Source organism: Carya illinoinensis, chromosome 14 (genome assembly GCF_018687715.1).
Source record: "Carya illinoinensis cultivar Pawnee chromosome 14, C.illinoinensisPawnee_v1, whole genome shotgun sequence".
Lineage (NCBI taxonomy): Eukaryota > Viridiplantae > Streptophyta > Magnoliopsida > Fagales > Juglandaceae > Carya > Carya illinoinensis.
In genome coordinates, this window is record NC_056765.1 from 10,739,184 (window position 1) to 10,758,086 (window position 18,903).

An 18,903-nucleotide genomic window follows, 5' to 3' on the forward strand; every position below is an offset into this window, starting at 1 on the left:
ACCTTTTTCTGAAATGGTTTCTTTCTTGAAACCGGTTTTGAAACAGATTTTTTATAAAACTCCTCACGGGATCTGTTATAGTTCCTGCGAGGTTTTGAAAACTTTTTAGAACTCTTTCTGCGCTGCACAGATGGAGCAATAGGAGGAAGGCCAAATTGTTCACAAAAGTTTCCCATCTCATATTTGGCTTTCTTTCTATCTTTCATCTGTTGGGCAATCATCCTTTGATCATTGCACATACTAATACCAAGTTTCTGAATAATACTTACAATATCACCGTAAGTATAATTATCATAATTCAGATAACCCGTAATATCAGTAAGTGAGTCCTTTACCTTAATGGCGAACAAACGAGGCAATCCATCAATGAACTTCTCTTTCCAGTAAGGTTTTTGAGAATCTTCTCTAAGCATAACACGAGACATAAAAACATCTTTATACCAACGATAATCAGACATTTTATTGCATCGTAAGTTATTCAGATAATCAGAAACTCTATTTGTGATGTTGGAAGGGGTTCCAACAAAATGTTTAACTATGGTAAAAATCAGGGTATTGACACCATCAGGAGACCCATGGGTTCCTTCCCTTCGGTCTTCCTCGGGTGGCAATATGGGTAAACCATCTGTGTCTCTTTTGATAGCAGAACGAATGGTTTCCCTATCCTCGGTAGTGAGATGTTTATCCCACCAAGAACGAAGCATCCCTGAAAATCCGCTGGTCAGGATATCAACAATCTCAGTCTGACTGAGTTTGTTGTTGTAGTAAGCAATAGCAACCATGGACATACGATTCAGAGTATTGAGAATTTCTTGCTCAGAGAATCCATCAATATTCCATTCATACATTTGGTCAGCAGATACGGAGAACTGAGAGTGTGAACCTCTCTCTTCGTACTGTAAATCAGGAGGTGTGGGTCTAGAATACCAGTTTTTCGTGAGACCTATTGGTTTAATGTCTCTCGAATATATCCTGGCAAGTTCGGGTTTTTCAACTTGAAGACCCTGAAATTCTTTTTCAAGTAAATCAATTTTCTGAACTAAGGAATTATCAGACAAAGAAACATCATCATCAGAATCATTCCAAGTATGCACAGAAAAAGAATCATCAAAACTAACCCCTGGGCCGTTTCTGTCAATAACAGAACAGGAGGGTTTTTCTTGCTTAATTTCAGCAAGCATTTGATCAAGTTTAGCCATTGTATTGGTCACTCCAAAATGGATTTTTGACCTATCAGATGGTAGGACAATCAAAGGTTTTTCAATTGTTTTCTTTAAAGCAAGTTTTTCGAAAACAGGTTTTTCAACTTTTTCCTCTATACGGTCGAGCTGTTGACCGATTGTATGGAGGGTCTGGTTGACGAAATTGTTTTGTTCTATGATCTTTTTGGTTTCAGCAAAAACATTTTCATTCGGACCTGGATCCGAGATTTTGAAGGGCGAAGCTTTCACCTCAATCCCTTTGACAGAAACAAGGATGGTTTCTAAAGGAGGATGGCTGGTTTTCACAACTTTCCTGCCTTCTTCTTTAGTAAAATTGGTTTTTAAAACATTCAAAAATTTCTTTGAAACATAATGATTTTCAAGGAAGTCGAAGAATAAGATGTGCTTGCTATCTTTGTACATCTTTTTCTTCCATTCTTTTCGAATCTTCTGTTTCTCAGAAACTGAATAAATCCTATGATAAGTTTTTCGCTTATCACGGTTTTCTTTTGACATAAAATCAGCATGTAAATTAACCATATCAATTACAAACAATTCAGAATCTAAATCATCTAATGCTTTATCCAAAACCATTAAGCTGGAGTGGACTGGAGCAACCATATCAGAAGCTGTAGGAGATGTTGATTCAACATCATCTTCTACTTGTACTTCTTCCTTTATGGATTTACCTTTGGATTTAAGATCCTCCTTGGTTGAATAATAAGCAGAGGTAACCTGGGACGAAGTTGAAATTCCTTCCAACTTTATGTCTTGGCTTGAGGGTTCTTCTTTTGAATGAAGTTCCCTAATCTGAATCGGACGATTGGGATTTTCGCGATCCCTCAAGAATCTTTCGAGATTTTTATCTCTTAGATCTTGGTCCGAGCTACAAGAAGACCTAGAACCAGTGAAAGAATTTCTCCTTTCAGACTGGTCAAAAGAAATCTTTACAGTACCATCAAGATATTGTTGGATGATCTTAAGGTCTGAGTTTTGAGCTGGTATCTTCCTGGGAGGAAGTTCCTGCTTGAGTACCCATTCATTTGGAAGAGTTACATCTTTCCAAAAGAGCATCTTGGGTGTTGTGATGTTAGAGTTCGAAGTTGAACTATACATCAAAACGGTCTCATTTTTTGGAGACTTAATCTTAGCCTTTGGCTCAAGGCTAGTACTTAAGACTCTGTAATAGATGCGGTAAACTAAGGATATAGGTCTGCTGCCTTCAACCATATCAAAACCAGAGGTCTTAATACTCAAAGTTAGAGAAGACAAAACATTCTTATCAAACAAATCGACAGTTAAATCAGGATAACAATTAAAATGAACTGGTCCGTCTATTAGGGATGTTTGAATGATCCCTAAAATACTATTATTGTAATTTAAATGTCTACCATCACGTAAACATAAAAGAACACAAGCATCAATACCTTTTCTTACTAAAGGTACGACTGCAATTTGAACAGATGCAATATGCATAAACTTATAACCTTTTTCTTGAAAAGATTTTATTGTTTTCTTTTCAAATAGAACACAATGTTCTTGTGTTCTGGAAATAGGAAATGTTTGTTCTATTGTTTTGACATGAAATAAACTTTTCATTTTAGATTGAATCCAAGTGCGGTGATAAAGAGAATCAATTTTGATCTTTGGCATATGCCATTGATCAGAACTATTTGAATCATTTTCAGAAATCTCACAATCTTCTTCATTAACAATATCAGGAGGCATACCTGACTGGGAACTGACAGATGAGTTAGATCTAAACATCTTACTCACCTTGGTAATTACTGAAACAAAACTCTTGGGTACATCCTAAATCTAGGTCTTTTCGTTTTCCTAGCTGCAGGACTCACACATACCGGAGGGCCACAAGACCAAAACACAACCTCTATATCCCTTCAATGTCCTTCACAAGATTCCGCTTTTGTTATTTCATTTTTATAACTTTTTTTTATTCATGTAGGTCCCCCTGAATATAAAATAATTTTTTTATAATTTTTTTTTATTTATTCCGTACAGCCGACTGCACACCGACTGTATTTGCCGACTGTATCTAGCAAAGCCTATACACAAACGAATATACTGACTTTTTGACCTTTGTTTAATTCAATTTTGCGGGTTTGCCCTCTCACGCTCGAAATACGGATAATTCGAAAATCGTTAGTGTTGTATCGTGTCCACCACCATCGGTCTCTACCTTCCACTGCCAACGCCTCATCTCCAAGCGCTCTCTCTCCCTAGTCTCTCTCATTAGAAGCTGAGAGTTCGCATCACTCTCTTCTCCCATGGCGAATACCCTTATTTCATCCCCTTCATTCTTCGTCATGCCCCTTCCGTCCCTCTCTGGCCATGGCCTCCACATCCTCCCTCACCGTAGTAGGCTTGCCTCCACCACCAGAGTCAAGCTCAGCTTCCATGACATCCCTCCCATCGACTCCTTCCCCTCTACGGTTGCTTTATCCGCTGTAATTACCAAGGCCGAAGGCCTGCTCTACACCCTCGCTGACGCCGTGGTCGTAGCAGACCCATCCGCCTCCAGCTCAGCCGACGCCGCCGTACAGAAAAATAACGGTTGGTTCGGTTTCATCTCTGACGCCATGGAAGTCGTTCTGAAGGCAAGTATATATGAATAGTTTGTGGTTGTTAGTTGTGTAATTTTGCTAGACACGGTGCGCGAAATGATTTGCATTCTGTGATGGTATGATTTTCAAGAGACTGATAATTATGTTTTGAATCATTTGTTTGATTATTTCAGGTATTGAAAGATGGTCTTAGCGCTGTGCATGTGCCGTATGCGTATGGATTTGCCATTATATTGCTTACGGTTATTGTTAAAGTGGCAACATTTCCTCTGACAAAGCAACAGGTGAGTCTGTTGCTGTGAAAGCGTCAAATTTCAGTGTGCCCTTGATGATATTACGTGCTGGGCTCCATTGTCTTGGTATTAGTAGGTGGGTAATATTAGAACTAAATGTAGGTTGAATCAACGCTAGCTATGCAAAATCTTCAGCCAAAGATTAAAGCCATTCAACAGAGATATGCTGGTAATCAGGTGAGACACATTCATGTTTACATGGGATCGCGTCAAACCCTCAGTTTGAGCAAAAGATTCCATCTTTATAAATTCTTTTTTGGCTCCCAAATAGTAAGTATGGTTCTTTCTGATACTCTGTGCCTTTTTTCTCTTTTAAGGAAAGAATACAACTTGAGACATCGAGGCTATATAAGCAAGCAGGGGTTAATCCCTTGGCAGGTATTCTTTTCATAATCTCTTGACGTTGCATTAAATAGTCATATCCAGTCCGTTGGTAGTTATCCTATTTATATGTTCACCTGGCCATTGGTCTTTGACGCGAGTTATAGCAGTGGATTCATTTTTTTCTCTCTTTAGGTTAACAAAACTTCACAATTTTGTTGTTTTCCCGAACAACATATTTGTCCTGTCTTCTATTTTCTATAGCCGTATATTGCAATTACCAGTACCTTTCGATGAACTGTTTACAAGTCTTTTTGTCTCTGTTTTTATTTCGAGGTATTGCTGTTGTCATCTTCCCCTTCTCAAATCTATTTCATCTTCTCAATGCGATACCTTAGGGTGCTGATCGGCCGATGCATATTAACCTCATCTTATTCATTTTCCTGCAAAGGTTGTTTCCCCACTTTAGCTACTATACCAGTCTGGATAGGGCTATATCAAGCCCTTTCAAATGTGGCGAATGAGGTAATTAAGAAGTTAATATCCCATTATCTGTTCAGTGATGTTACTGGACATAATTTTTTTTTTTTATATCTTCACAAAATATTGTCCATTGCTAATGTTTGTGAAAAATCTATTCAAAGGGACTGTTGACAGAAGGTTTCTTTTGGATTCCTTCTTTGGCCGGCCCTACTACAATTGCTGCTCGACAAAGTGGATCTGGCGTTTCTTGGCTTTTTCCATTTGTGGTAATGACACTTCTCTTCCACATGGCTCCTGGAGCAAACAATTTTCTTCCTACATCAAATATTAAATTAAACCACTTCATTTTCATGGAACTTTTAAGTTATCTACCGACCATTGAGGTATTAGCTTGAGCTCTCAATTTGGAGAACAGGAAGTGATGGAGAGAATCTTTGTCAGTGGATAGGATGTGTTTGGTATTGTGTCTCACACTGTTCTGTCTTCCCAGTCATCCTTAAGGTCCTCTATAGTGCGTCTTGACCAATATTTGGCATCTAAAAGAAGGGATACAGGTCATTTCTGAAGTTTGGAAGGCTAAGTTTGCGTGGAAGTTTGATTTGTCTGCCTATTAATTGTCTATGGTCTTTAGTTAGGTAGATGCCTGTCATGGGTTGTAAGCATGTCCTAAACCTTTAGATCCATTTCAAGCAGGTTGGGGATACATCCTTCGGTTCAATGGTTGTATTTTCTACTCACATGGCCACGAATGGTCAAGTTTTTCGCTCTAGTTTATGTTTTTGATGTGGCTTTTACAATATATAATTTTTCATGCAGGATGGCCATCCACCTTTGGGCTGGTATGACACTGCAGCCTACCTTGTTTTACCTGTCCTCCTTGTTGCTTCTCAGTTTTTTTCAATGGAACTTATGAAACCTCCCCAGGTAAAGAATTAGCATCTTCACTGACTCTTTCATTTCTAAGCATTGTGAATCCCTAAATTGTCTCTCTTTTCGCAGAGTGATGATCCGGCTCAAAAGAACACACTTCTTGTTTTCAAGTTTCTTCCACTCATGATTGGTTACTTCTCCTTGTCTGTCCCATCGGGATTATCAATTTACTGGTTGGTTTCTCATTGACAAGTTTATTACTCCACGTCAGTCCCCTCGGGATTGTCTGCATCTGTATGCTTTAGTTGATAACTGCTTGTATATATATGCAGAGTAGTTCATCTGTCCCGTAAGAATTTAAACTAGTATAAAACTTTGGGGTTACGAAATCACCTTTATGGTCAAAATGATAATATCTACCCTGTCCAGTAGGGTGTCTGTGTTCTTATTACTTTCAATTGGATAATGTGCTAGTCTAAATGTCTGAATCTTCTTTCTAGCATGATTTATATTATCATTAAATGGGTTGTAGATATGTTGCTCAACAGATTCTATGCGGTTATTCTCATTATGACTAACATGCCAAGAACTGACCATCACAACAGATATTTTGAAATACGAACTTAATCTTAGGGCATTTGACTGATATATTTCCCTTTCTACCCCCTTCTTAAGCTTTTATTGAGACATTAAAAACTAGATATTCAGATCAAATGCCTATGTATGTTAATTCGTAAATTTTATCATGTTTTTTAGGTTCACAAACAATGTGCTCAGCACTGCCCAACAAGTATGGTTACGCAAATTAGGTGGTGCAAAACCTCTTGTAACTGAGAATGCTAGTGGAATTATTACAGCTGGACGTGCAAAAAGATCAGCTTCTCAGCCGGTACAGCGTGGCGAGAGTTAAGTTTTTCATGGCAGAATGCATACTAGTCTCATCAGCTTCTTCAAAGCTGTCATACTGACAAAAAATGGGAATCAACAGGTTTAAGCAGTTAAAGGATGAAGTGGAGAACAAAAAGTTGAACATGGCCCTACCTACGGAAGACGTCCAGAATCTGGCTTCCACATCTGATTCTGAGGATGATCCAGATGAAGAGACTAAGGACAAGGTGAAAATATCAACTTTTAGTATTTTACTCTGCTTTCAGTTGGAGTATTGTTGGTGTCATAATATTATGTTTTCCTTTTGTGAATAATTTTTTACCCAAATAAAGAAAGAAGAAAAATGAAGGAGCTTTAAATTCTGTGGCTTTAAACTCTCACGCACATGGGAGAAGCCTCGCCATCCTCATTGCACTTATGATATCATATTATGACTACACCCTTTTTAACTTACCATATTTTTCTCCTTGAAAGCAAAAGAGCCAACTATTTAAGTGTTAGGCACATCAGGTTGATTTTAGTGGGTGAATGAATACATTTTATGGGACCAAGGAATGGAAGGTTCAGAATTCTCCTGTTTATGGCGAATTTAAAATTTTGAAGTGCCGGCAGCAACTGTAGAACTTATTTCTTATATTTGTCCGTACATCTGATTTCTGTGACTGAAAACTGATGATGTAAAAGGAGCAACAGGAGACACGAAAGTAGGTAATCTTTGGCAGAGTTGAAATAGAATCCATCTGGCAGCATGATCATAAGCTGATTGTCTTGACTTTCTGGTGACAGTAGGTGGTTCCACTACCTCAAGCTTGTCATTTTAGCCGTTGTTGTGATGTTGACATCGCTGGACCTTAGCTTAACATCAAACAGTTCAGGAATACAGTTGTGTTGCATTTGTGTCGGGTGCATGCATCCCCCGGCTGTAGAATGACTCTTAAGGTATTTCATAAAAGGCAGCCCAAAGATCAGAAGAAGGAAGTTCTATTTGCTAGCCATCCAACCACTCAATAACTGGAAGATAGCATATTGATCAGCATTTTTTTTTTTTCAAGAGACAATGAAGCGAACGGCTGACCACTTGTGTTATGTTCATAAATTATAACATGTTTGTTGTGAGTAATTGGAATTAGATGTTAATTTTGGCACAAATGATTGTCTTTAGTGAAAAATCAAAGTGATGCGTATCTGAACATAGTCCTTAACAAATGAGGACACTTCTATTAAAAGAGATTTAGCAACCAAATTACTTGAATAGTTGGAACAGAATCTTGACAGCCCCCAACTGAATAATTATCAGAGTTTGGGATGCCTAGTTTTATCTTATGAACAATATTTTTACCTGATTTTTTTTCTTAGCATTGGATTTTAGAATTAACTTAAATATTTTGACAGGGTGAGGAGGCTCTTGAAGAAGCATATGCTTCTACCAGTGGCAAAGAGGTACCAAATTACCCACGACCCAGGAGAAGCAAGCGATCAAAGCGGAAGCGTGCCGTATAAAATGAACATACCATAGGTCTGTAGTTTATGTTGAGTTCTGCATATCTCAGCAAATTGTAGCTTGGTTAACATACTGTGGCCAATTTTGTGTCGGTTCATTTATCTGAAAAATATAATTCAATCTACACATTCATTGTTACTTTAAGCAAGTCTGGCCAGGATTGTTACCCTGTTTTGAGTAATTAGTTTCCTTGTAAAAATGGGAAGCCCCAAAAGCCATACTGTAAAATGAAGAGACACAGCATTTCAGGCTCTGTACGGCTTGACAGAACATTCTCATTCTTGGACAACCCCGTGAAGAAACATTTGTAGTTGATGCTCATGGTGGTTTATTATGTTGTAGAACTTAATTAGAATAATCTTTACCGATAAATGAAAGAAAAAAAAATTATGGTGATTCTATGGAAATTGCTTGTTCTGCTATTGGCCCGAAGATGTTGAGATGATCATCAGTTCTCTTATTACTCTCTGTTGACTCCCCCGTGCCTTAGTGTTGGCCCTGGTGTTTTATTGTTTTAGGTAAAATAACTGCTACAGCCTACAAAATACCCTTTGGGTGCATGTAGAAATTTACCTGTTTTGCAAACAGGGGATCCGCTGATATGGTGAAAAATGTAAGCCTCTTGGACCCTCTCATCTCTTCTGCAATGCATGAAAACCTAAAACATTGTCGTGTAAAGCAGGTCTATGACTTGGATTCTTGCCTTTTTAGGCTGGATTTCAAATCATATTTTGAAAGATTGTACTGAAGATTCAGTTAATGGAGGTTCTGTGAGAAACACTAACAGTCATCGCTCAGTAATAAAGACATTTAGAATACACCCCCAACCATTTCCGTTGTACAATCACAACACCCTAAGGATTAAAGAACAGTTTCTCCAAAATACATGGATACATCTGACCTTTTTTAGTTATCGAAATATGCTGCAACCCATGGTTTTATACATGTTTGCAGAACAAGTGCACCCATCTGTTTATCTTCTGGACGGCGGGCTGTGATTTCCCATAGGGTTTGGTCCTGATGGAGTCTTGTGAATCTTCTTTTCTTCAACCTGTTTTTGATCATGGAATAAGATCAAATAGTGCAGATCTGTGGCATTTGCATTAACATGTTCCATATAGATAAATGAGAGGAATAACTGAATTTGGGAGAAAATTGTACTCTTGTACTTACCCAATTAGGTAAGGCATCTCCATTGTGCGACCTTGAGCCAGGCGGCTGCTGCCCTTTTCTGAGCCTGAAATGAACTGTGTTAAGCAACACAGAAAAGTCAAGGTAGATTAGTGCTTGTAAGTACAAAATGTACTGTCTGCTTCCTTGTTTTCCTCTCTATATCAGTGTTATTGAAGTCAAGGAGTTAAGATATCAGTGACATTGAAACATGCCGAGCAGGGGACAAGACAACGAGGTTTCAGGTTAGTGGCTTACCTGATTCTACAGCTTGGACACTGATACTGAAGTAAGAGTACTGAGAAGCTGCTGCAAGCAGGAGCAAAGCCAAGAAAACATGGATTAGAGTGAGTCTGCTCATTTTGATAATGGTTTTGGTGCATGCTACGAGTGGAAGCTTTATTGTGAATGGGGCTTTGTAGAAGCATGATGAAACCATAACAAAAAAAACTTGAAAAGAAAATTAAAAAAAGAAATGTGGGAATGTTTGTTTAAAAGTGCCTGGGAATCCTATGCCAATTGCCATTACAGACTCAGAACCGATAAGATTATGAACTTGAGTTTTTCCTCATTGTGGGTTGACTTCTTCTCAGTTATCATTACGTCCCCAATAAATTTCCAAGTACTTTGTATCATTTTGTTTTGAGTGCTTGAGCCATGCTGTCGGCATGGTATGTAGGGACCCGCCATTGCAATTTTTTTAATATTTCAGCTCATATTGTTCATTGTTTTGGTTTTGTTCTTAATATCTTTCCTGCATAGTCTACACTTAAAACTCATTCAGCTCTCCATAAATGAAGAAAAACTGATTGAAATATAAATTTCAGATATAAAACTTGTCTTCTGTTGGTAAAAATTCATATTTCCTGTGTGAGAGACAGCTAAGATGTATCACTCTAATTCTCTTTTTTTCTTTTTTCTTTTTTCTTTTTTTTTTCATTCACCTCCCCTAAAAGAAATTACCGAAAGTGGATGATGCACTTCCCAGTAACTTTTGTGTCATGGTGATGAGATAATTACTGAATGCCAAAAGAGAAAGGAAATGTTTTAGGCTAGAGCCAATAGAATAGGCCATCGTGGATGTCGGATTTGAAAACATGATGAAATATTACTAAGCTAAAGTAAAAGGGAAGTAAATGATTAACGATGTCAATGTTATGAAGAGATGGTTACAAGTTTGGCTTGGATTGATTGCTACCAACTAAGATTAGATTAATCACCGAACGTCCACATATGAGTTTATAATAATATTTCATCCGAAAAGTATGGCTTTGGCCAAGGGGGACAGATTTTTTAAAAGAAAATTCTACCATCAAAGAAATCTTTGAAAAGTAAAAACGAAAATGGCTATATGGTTAATAATCATCAAGGGAGAAAGTCACCCATGACATGATTAAGGTTTTTGTAATCAATTTATTGATGTAGATGTGTTATGCAAGAGATGGGACTGAGGCTGATGATCTTGGTAATGATCAACAGGAAGAGTGAGACAGCCGAACCACCATGGATTTAGTAATTTTACTTGCAAACTTCGACGATCTTCTTTCTTCTTCTAAACTTGCCTTGGCGGCATTGCTTTAGCTAGGCCAACAAACTGGTTTAGCATGTGCATGGGTCTGTAATAAATTGTATTTTGCATCTTTGAACTTTTAACCCAATCAAATCGAAACATAAATTTTATAAAAATGAACTTATAAATTAACATAATTTGATAAGAAATGTTATACTTACTTTATAATAAAAAAAATTTTACAATTTAACATCTCGCATCAAATCATATTAATTTTTAAATTTAAATTTGACATAATATACCCAAATTCACACTTTGATGACAGGGAACATACACAATTAAAAGGGAACCAAAAAGAATAACTATCGCTTTTCTATATATTTTCCTTTTGAATGTTCTTTTGTGCCTTCAACTTTATATACATGCTTTTACAAAGAATAGCTACACATTTTAGACTTGAAGTTAAACAAAACATGATAGATAATAATTTGGGAAAGATAAGTAAAGTCTCACACCTAGGAATCATAGGTTTGCCTATTTGGTTGAAGCATGGTATGTAAAAAGTCAGCATTGATAGACTTCAACCTATCCACAAATTATACACGAAAAGTCAAAATAATATTATTTTATTACTTAATTGTAAATAAGTTGTTAGATCATGTCTAACTAAATATCAATATAAGTCTAAATTTTAATGAGAAAAAATTACAACTAGCCAATGATCCAAACATCAACATTTGAGATACAGTAATTTTTGAATACTCTCCAAACTTGGAGAGTTGCTGTTCACATGGTAAAAGATTATTTTATAAATTATCCAAACATCAACACTTGAAATACAGTAATTCTTGAATACTCTCCAAACTTGGAGAGTTGTTGTTCACATGGTAAAAGATTATTTTATAAATTTCCACATTATCCTATTTTCTAATTTTTTTTTTTTTTTATGGAAATATGCTTCATTGCATTCATTCATAAACGAAGTTAGACCTGTGACTTATCAATATAGGAGAACCAGACTATAAGTCAACTAACGCAACTGCTTAGGAGCTTCCCTGCCAACAAATTTCTTTGTGACGGACATTTAGGGGTGTTCTTCCGACCCGACTCGACCCGGCTTTTGCAATTCCGATCCGAACCGAATATGCTGCTTCTGAATTGAGCTTCCGCTTTCGATTTTCCGTAAACCGATTTTTCGAAATAAAATGGAATCCGATTGGATCGGTTATTCCGATCATAATTAGAATAGTAGAAGCCGAAAAGGTAAAGAACTACATCGCTTGTAAAATATTTTTAAAGAAAAGCAAGAACTTGCAAGGATCATCAAAATATTTTTAAAGAAAAGCAAGAACTTGACAAAGACGGACCATCCAAAGAAAAAAACACGACGTTCAAGGCAGTGGAAAAGCAAGAACTTCAACCAAACTTGCAGGATCCGGAGAAAGTATTCAAGATTGGAGGGTTTGGTGTCACCAGCTGCCAGAAATTCCTCACTTCAGGTCTACCCACATGATCTCTAGCGCCTAGATCTCTTGAAACTCGTCAATTTTACAAGTTTCATGAAGGTTTCATTTATTTTCTTGTCGATTTTGAATCTGATTACAGAAGAAGGCCTCTGAGATAAATTGCTAATACCCATCGACCATATATAACAGTACCAATATTACCTAAAAAATTATTATAGTTATTCCATCAAAACAATCGACAATTGAGAAATGAAAATAACAGATCAAAACTTGCATACGAAGAACAAGAACTGATTAATGGAAGCTCTCTCTCTCAGTCTTGAGTTCCCCCTTCTTCCTTCAGATTAGATATATAGAAAAAGGTGAGACCGAGAGAAACAAATCCTTAGAGCTGCGGTCTGCGAGAGAGAAGAATCTGTGAGCTGAAGCCTGTGAGATAGAGAAACTTAATCAAGTGAGTTGTGACGGGCCGATGGCGAGGGTGAGGTCAGAGAGAAGTGTTTGCGAGCCGTGAGGGATGGTGGGAGAGGTCAGAGACTCCGATAGAAAAGATAAAAAGACATCGCTCCAGGGGGCAGTGGGTGATTTATTATTCAGTAATCGGTTATTAACCGATTCGAACCGAAAAAATCAGGAACAAAGCGGAAGTCTTCCGTTTCCGTTCTTTCTCAATACGGGTCGGCTAAATCAGGTCGGTCATATCGGAAATTTCGGTCCGGATCTACTTACCGGTTAAAATGAACAGTCCTACGGACATTGTCTAAACTTTTACACCTTCTCTCCTGATAGCAGTCAACAGAGAAGGTGCTCTGTCAAACCAGAGCTAAAATAACTTTTCTTCCGAAGAAGAGAGGTACACTACGCTCCATCCTCCCTAGGAGGAGGAGTACAACCACACTCTCTTCTCCCAAGGAGGAAGAGTACTAACACCTACCTTCCTCCAAAAGAGGAGTAGGACAAACTGTGAAGCCCCCAAATTTTCGTTTGGGATTAGACAGACATTTAAAGCGTCGAGACATGCAACACAAGGTTACCTGCCCCCGTTCATGACATATAAGATGCAATATTCCTAACATGCATCTAACATTATGCAATATTCGCAGCGGATAAATTTTTCTTTAGCAATACTATGCACCAAATTGAAAATATCTCAAATGCTTAAAACATACTTCATATATAAAGATCCATTGAACAACTAAGATCATAACACTAGTCCAAAATACTTATGATCCAAAAAATAGTGGAGATGCAACTTCATCGTACAAGTAGTAATTTACGTTAACTACTATATTAACATTGACGTCGCATCGTCGCTCAGTCAATTGTGTCTAGTTGGTCAGCTCTTGATTCTCCTTTAGGTCCTGTAACAAGATCTACCATTCAGGGAGAATGGTAGTTGGGACTACCAAAGTGAGATTTGATTACAAATCTCAGTAAGTTAATAAAAAACTTCCACACAAGCTAATGATGCATGGATGACAATAAAAGCATGAATGCTTAATCAAATTCATAAGTAATTAAAGCATAACTTGACATACAACATAGCATAACTGACATAATTTAAATTGAAACGTGAACTAAACTTGACTTGACATGAATTTGATCTGAAACTTGACTTATCATGAACGTGTTCTGAAACTTGACTTAACATGAAAAATACATACTCCACAGTTGTTGTGGCCTCATGCATTTTACACATCACAATGCAGTTAAATACATACTCCACAGTTGTTGTGGCCCCATGTATTCTACGTGTAAATACATACTCCACAGTTGTTGTGGCCCCATGTATTCTACAGGTCACAACGCAGTTAAATACATACTCCACAGTTGTTGTGGCCCCATGTATTATACGGAAACTTATTATTTAATTGCTTAAATACATACTCCACAGTTGTTGTGGCCCCATGTATTCTACGTGTCACAATTGCTGTGTCTCACGTAGTGTATGCGTCACAATTACTATGACCCCATACATAAGTAATAAAGATGAAACGTAAATAAAATACGAAAGGACTGAAGCCCTGACGTAACATAACGTGACTTGAACAAAACTTGAAATATATGACCAACTTGAGATAGAAACATTTCGTAACATATAATAGACAACATATTTAACATGACATATTTGCAACAGTGAATATTACATGACTTGACATACATGTAATAGATGGCATACTTAGCATGACGTACTTGTAATGTACAGCAATACATGATAGAATATATTATGTAACAGATAAAAACTGATGACGGAATAAATTCTGTATAACAGACAATTACATGATAACTTGGCATGGCATGACATATATGATAACACACATACATACACTATAGTTCCTTTACTTAGCACATACACAGTAGACTGCTAGTAAGTTAAAAGCTAACTTACCTCGATCTCTGCATTTCTTATAAAACCTCAAGCGCGATCACGAGGAACTGTAATTAGTGATTCTAAAAGTTAGTATTAAATCAGTAATAATTTAAAATATGGAAAATACTAACTTAAAAAGTAAAATTTTCATTTTACTCTCTACATGTAGGAAAATGACCGTTTTACCCATAACTTAAGGATTTTGCATACTAACTCCAAAAGTCACCAAAATTTACATGCCTCATGTAAATTTTATTCTCAACTCAAATATCAATTTAGAAAAATTTAAAACTAATCACAACTATAAAACTCCATAGGGCCGAAATTCTCATATGTTAATTCTATTGATTTTTGTTTCTAACTTGTGTTGATTAACCTTTTGATCTATGACTTATAAAGATGTGATCTTCAAACCAAACCATCACATGGTTTAAAAAGATGTCCTAAAATATATATAAGTTTCTAATTCAAGATCACATGGTTAAACATTAACCAAAACATAAATTGAGCCAATAACATTCACACTTTGGCCTATCCGAATGTCTCTTTGCATAAAATTTCATATCTTTGAAACTAACATCAAATATCTTCAAAATAATAATATAACATGTATATAAGATGCTTATGATCCTCCAATAAAATTATCAAAGTCATTGAAATAGGTTTAGACCACCAAAGAGTTAAACTTTCTCAAAACAGAAACTGTTTTTCCTCTTCCAGTTTCTAAGTTTCTAAATCTAAGAAAATCTTTCATCAAAACCTTTAATCATGCAAAAATCCTCAACTAATAATCATATACACATGTTAACAATACTCCATAAAAATTTCGGACCAATATCTATTCATTAGCTTGGTCAAAAACTCCAAACTATAACATATTCTCCAGTTTATCTCCTAGAATGAACTTTCTATAGTTTATACAATATTTGACTAACCAAATGATCTTCAAATGGGATAAATAAGATATCCACATAAACTAGACTAAAAAAGGAACAACTTATATGAAGAAAACTTTATGATAAAATACTTACAAAAGTTTCGAAATTTGTGTGCAAAAGAACTTCTAAAAGTTGTCCGAGAGAGAGTGTTTGGTATTCTTTTAATGGAAAGTGTAAATGAAGATAATTTCGTGTGAGATACTTATGAATGAGATATGGAAGAAATAAGGTTGGAGTGAGAGTTGAGTGTAGGTCTCTCTTACCCGAAGTGAGAGTTAAGTGTAAGTCTCTCCTACCCGGAGTGAGAGTTAAGTGTAGGACTCTCTTACCCAATAATATTTACAAAAATCAACTCAAGATATTTTTACCTAATAATATCCACAAAATTAGCTTAAAATATTTTTATCTAATAATATCCACAAAATTAGTTTAAAATATTTTTATCCAATAATATCCACAAAAATTAGCTCAAGATATTTTTATCTAATAATATCTACAGTTTTGAACAGACGTTTCGTCCAAAAATATGAAAAAGAGTTATTGCGCCATAAGACCTTAAATAACCCACCGATTCTAATGGCACAAACCATAATACATTTAGACACTTCTAACTATCTCCAATAATCAAAACACACTTTTGATATCATAATGAGTAATAACACTAATTATGTAGTTAGACTAAAACCTATATGATTAATGGATTCATGAAAACTTAAAGAGTTTTCATGAGGTTCCTAAAATCAATAAAAATTCTACAATTGAATTTCTAACGGGCTGTTATACAAACACCCAACTTCCTTCAAAAGAGGAGTGAGATACTAGTCTTTTTTTATTATTTAATAAAACAAAAACAGACTAACTACAAATACAAAAAACTGATAATGGGCTATAAAGCAAATGAGCCCAGCCCGACCTAAAGGTCCAGACTGTAGGTGCATGGGGGCCCAACCCGTTAGGGTTTTATCTCAACGCTATGCCGCCGCCGCCCAACATCATCCCTCCCAGCCTTTGTAACTTCCCCCGCCCGGCTCCTGCCCAGCCCTGCACTGCTCTCATCAAAGCCGGTTTTGAGGACAGCCCACGCCGCAACCTAAGATCTTTCTGCCCAGTCGCGCCCCAGTTGTATCTCCCCACGTTCCAGCAGCACCAACAGTCACACTAGCGGCCCTCTGCACTCCACAGCCAGCACATGCCATCCCTATTAGAACCCGAAAACTGAGCAACTGGCAGAAATGTCCTCAAGAGCCACCGCCCGACCCCTCACCCCAATGGACCCGAAAACTGAGGCCAAACCTCTGGCCACAGAATCCTCTCTGTCAGGTCAACCCACGCTTCCACACCGCTGTCACCATAAACGACTGGAGAGAGGGGTTTTGGGGTAAGCCGAGGCAAGGCCTTTGCGTAAGAGCCACGGCGATACAGCTCCCCTCTTCAGACCTTCACCGAGAGCTTATCCAAAAACCAAAACTAGAGATTAAAACAAAAACAAATCTAGAACAAACCTACAAAAATAGTTACTAAGAAAGAAAAAGAAAGAAAAGGGAGGGAAGGAAGGGAGGATGAAGCCGAAGCCTCATTCCCCCCCCCCCTCGGGCGCTGGTTCTGCTTTGGCTACATTTTTAGAGAGAAGTTGGAGGATCTCTCTCTAACTACACTATTATTTTTTTCATTTGAGTGTCCTATTTTTTAATTAATTGCTTCCATCTATTGCATTTTATCATTTGATCAATATATTTGTTTTACGCATCCACCTGACACGATCATGTTTTTTTTTTGTTCATGTTATTAGGTAGTTTTATGAAATGGATTTTTTAAACAAGAATAAAAGTACTAAAAATCATTAATTAATATTTTTTATAAGTAAAATAAACCTTTTATTTAATTATTAATTAATATATAAAGTGTATTTGTAAACTTAAAAAAAATTATCAAATATTATTCAAATATATAATATTATATTATTATTTTATCTTTAAAATGGCTAGTCTAATGTGGACTCATCGAACTAAAACTTGATGCTATGGCCAATAGGTGAGATTCTAGCTAGGACTTGGCAATGGCTAGTGAGATGAGATTGTTTGAATAATGAGATGGAATGAGATGATTTTAGATGAAAATTGAAAATTGAATAAAACATTATTTCTTAATATAGTTAATGCTCTTATACAATAATAAGAGATTATTTATATAATGAGATGAGATAATATGGTTTTAGATAAAAATTATAAGTTGAATAAAATATTATTATAATATTATTACTATTTTAAAATTTTTAAAAATTAAATTAAAATTTTAAAAAATTGAATTATTTATTATATTTTATATAAAAATTTAAAAAATTATAATAATAAAATAAAATAAAACGAGAGAAGAAGGTCAATCCAATCTACATTTTAAATTTATCCTTTGTAGTTAAAAGTACACAAGCAACTGTACACAAATACATCGTGTGGCTACAATCTCTATAGAATTGGGTATATCTATAGCCTATTGAGAAAGCTGTCAAATTGCAATGATTATTCAGGAATATATGGCTGCTTTTTTCGCCTGGGGGAGTATGGTGTTTTTGTTATAAAATATTTTGAATTGTATGACCATATTTATCTAGTCGTCAAATGTATAGTGCATAGTGCTAGCATAGTGAGCTAGCATAGTCCCCTTTGTACGCCTATATATATCGTTGAATTCTTTAAGAAATATATAAGTTTGAGATACAGATCAATAAGAGAATCTCCTCTTCCGCTCTCTCTCAATTTCTTGAAACACTCTCATTCTCCCGTTTTCTCTCTGTCTAAAAGCCTAAACTCTCTCATTTTTCATTGATTTTATAACACGTTATCAGCACGATGCAAAAGAAAAAAAAATTCTTCCACCTCTAGCTCCTTCCGGAGATCACTACCCTCAAATCTTTCTCTCACCATGTTGGTCTCGTTCGAACCGTTTTGCTGCGTTGCCGTTTTTCACTTTGCGAGGTGTTCGAATCCTCGTCCGGGCGGCTCAAGGTCTGGGTTTTAAGCCGTGAATGGCTCGGCCTCTCATGATTGAAACCCGGTAGAAGGGTTCTCTGGGCTCGCCCATATTTCCTCTCTCTCGAATATCTCTCTCAAGACCATGTTCAGCTTTTCACGCCGCTAAAGGCTGCTAAGAACCAACTAGTCCAAGCTCACGGCTGTCTTCCTCAAGCTCACGTAAATCTCTTTCATTTAAGCCTCTGACCCATGACTGGAACATGGAGACACCCACTGCAGTTCCTTGATGTTCCTCAACAACATGCTGAGTTCTCCAGGAAATTCACAATCGGGACCATC

General features: G+C 36.6%; 2 protein-coding genes across 2 annotated transcripts; one reads left to right on the forward strand and one right to left on the reverse strand.

Annotated features, from left to right (window-relative positions):
- The first annotated feature begins 3,358 nt into the window (after positions 1–3,358).
- LOC122295031 (inner membrane protein PPF-1, chloroplastic-like) lies at positions 3,359–8,547 on the forward strand. Its single transcript, XM_043104038.1, has 11 exons — positions 3,359–3,817; positions 3,958–4,068; positions 4,180–4,254; positions 4,395–4,455; positions 4,850–4,923; positions 5,043–5,147; positions 5,698–5,805; positions 5,881–5,984; positions 6,508–6,657; positions 6,740–6,866; positions 8,032–8,547. Exons 1-11 carry the CDS (start codon positions 3,488–3,490, stop codon positions 8,137–8,139), a joined length of 1,353 nt encoding a protein of 450 aa, XP_042959972.1. The 5' UTR covers positions 3,359–3,487; the 3' UTR covers positions 8,140–8,547.
- Positions 8,548–8,867: 320 nt separating this feature from the next.
- LOC122295033 (CLAVATA3/ESR (CLE)-related protein 46-like) lies at positions 8,868–9,911 on the reverse strand. Its single transcript, XM_043104039.1, has 3 exons — positions 9,569–9,911; positions 9,314–9,387; positions 8,868–9,191 (listed from the first exon to the last, which is right to left on the reverse strand). Exons 1-3 carry the CDS (start codon positions 9,747–9,749, stop codon positions 9,114–9,116), a joined length of 333 nt encoding a protein of 110 aa, XP_042959973.1. The 5' UTR covers positions 9,750–9,911; the 3' UTR covers positions 8,868–9,113.
- Positions 9,912–18,903: the final 8,992 nt, after the last annotated feature.

Coding starts and splice junctions, on each gene's coding strand:
- LOC122295033 (XM_043104039.1), bottom strand. CDS start 9,749: ATGGTTTCATCATGCTTCTACAAAGCCCCATTCACAATAAAGCTTCCA. Junction 9,388..9,568: donor TGTCCAAGCTGTAGAATCAG/GTAAGCCACTAA, acceptor TGCTTAACACAG/TTCATTTCAGGCTCAGAAAA. Junction 9,192..9,313: donor GAGATGCCTTACCTAATTGG/GTAAGTACAAGA, acceptor GATCAAAAACAG/GTTGAAGAAAAGAAGATTCA.
- LOC122295031 (XM_043104038.1), top strand. CDS start 3,488: ATGGCGAATACCCTTATTTCATCCCCTTCATTCTTCGTCATGCCCCTT. Junction 5,985..6,507: donor TCGGGATTATCAATTTACTG/GTTGGTTTCTCA, acceptor CATGTTTTTTAG/GTTCACAAACAATGTGCTCA. Junction 6,658..6,739: donor CCGGTACAGCGTGGCGAGAG/TTAAGTTTTTCA, acceptor GGGAATCAACAG/GTTTAAGCAGTTAAAGGATG.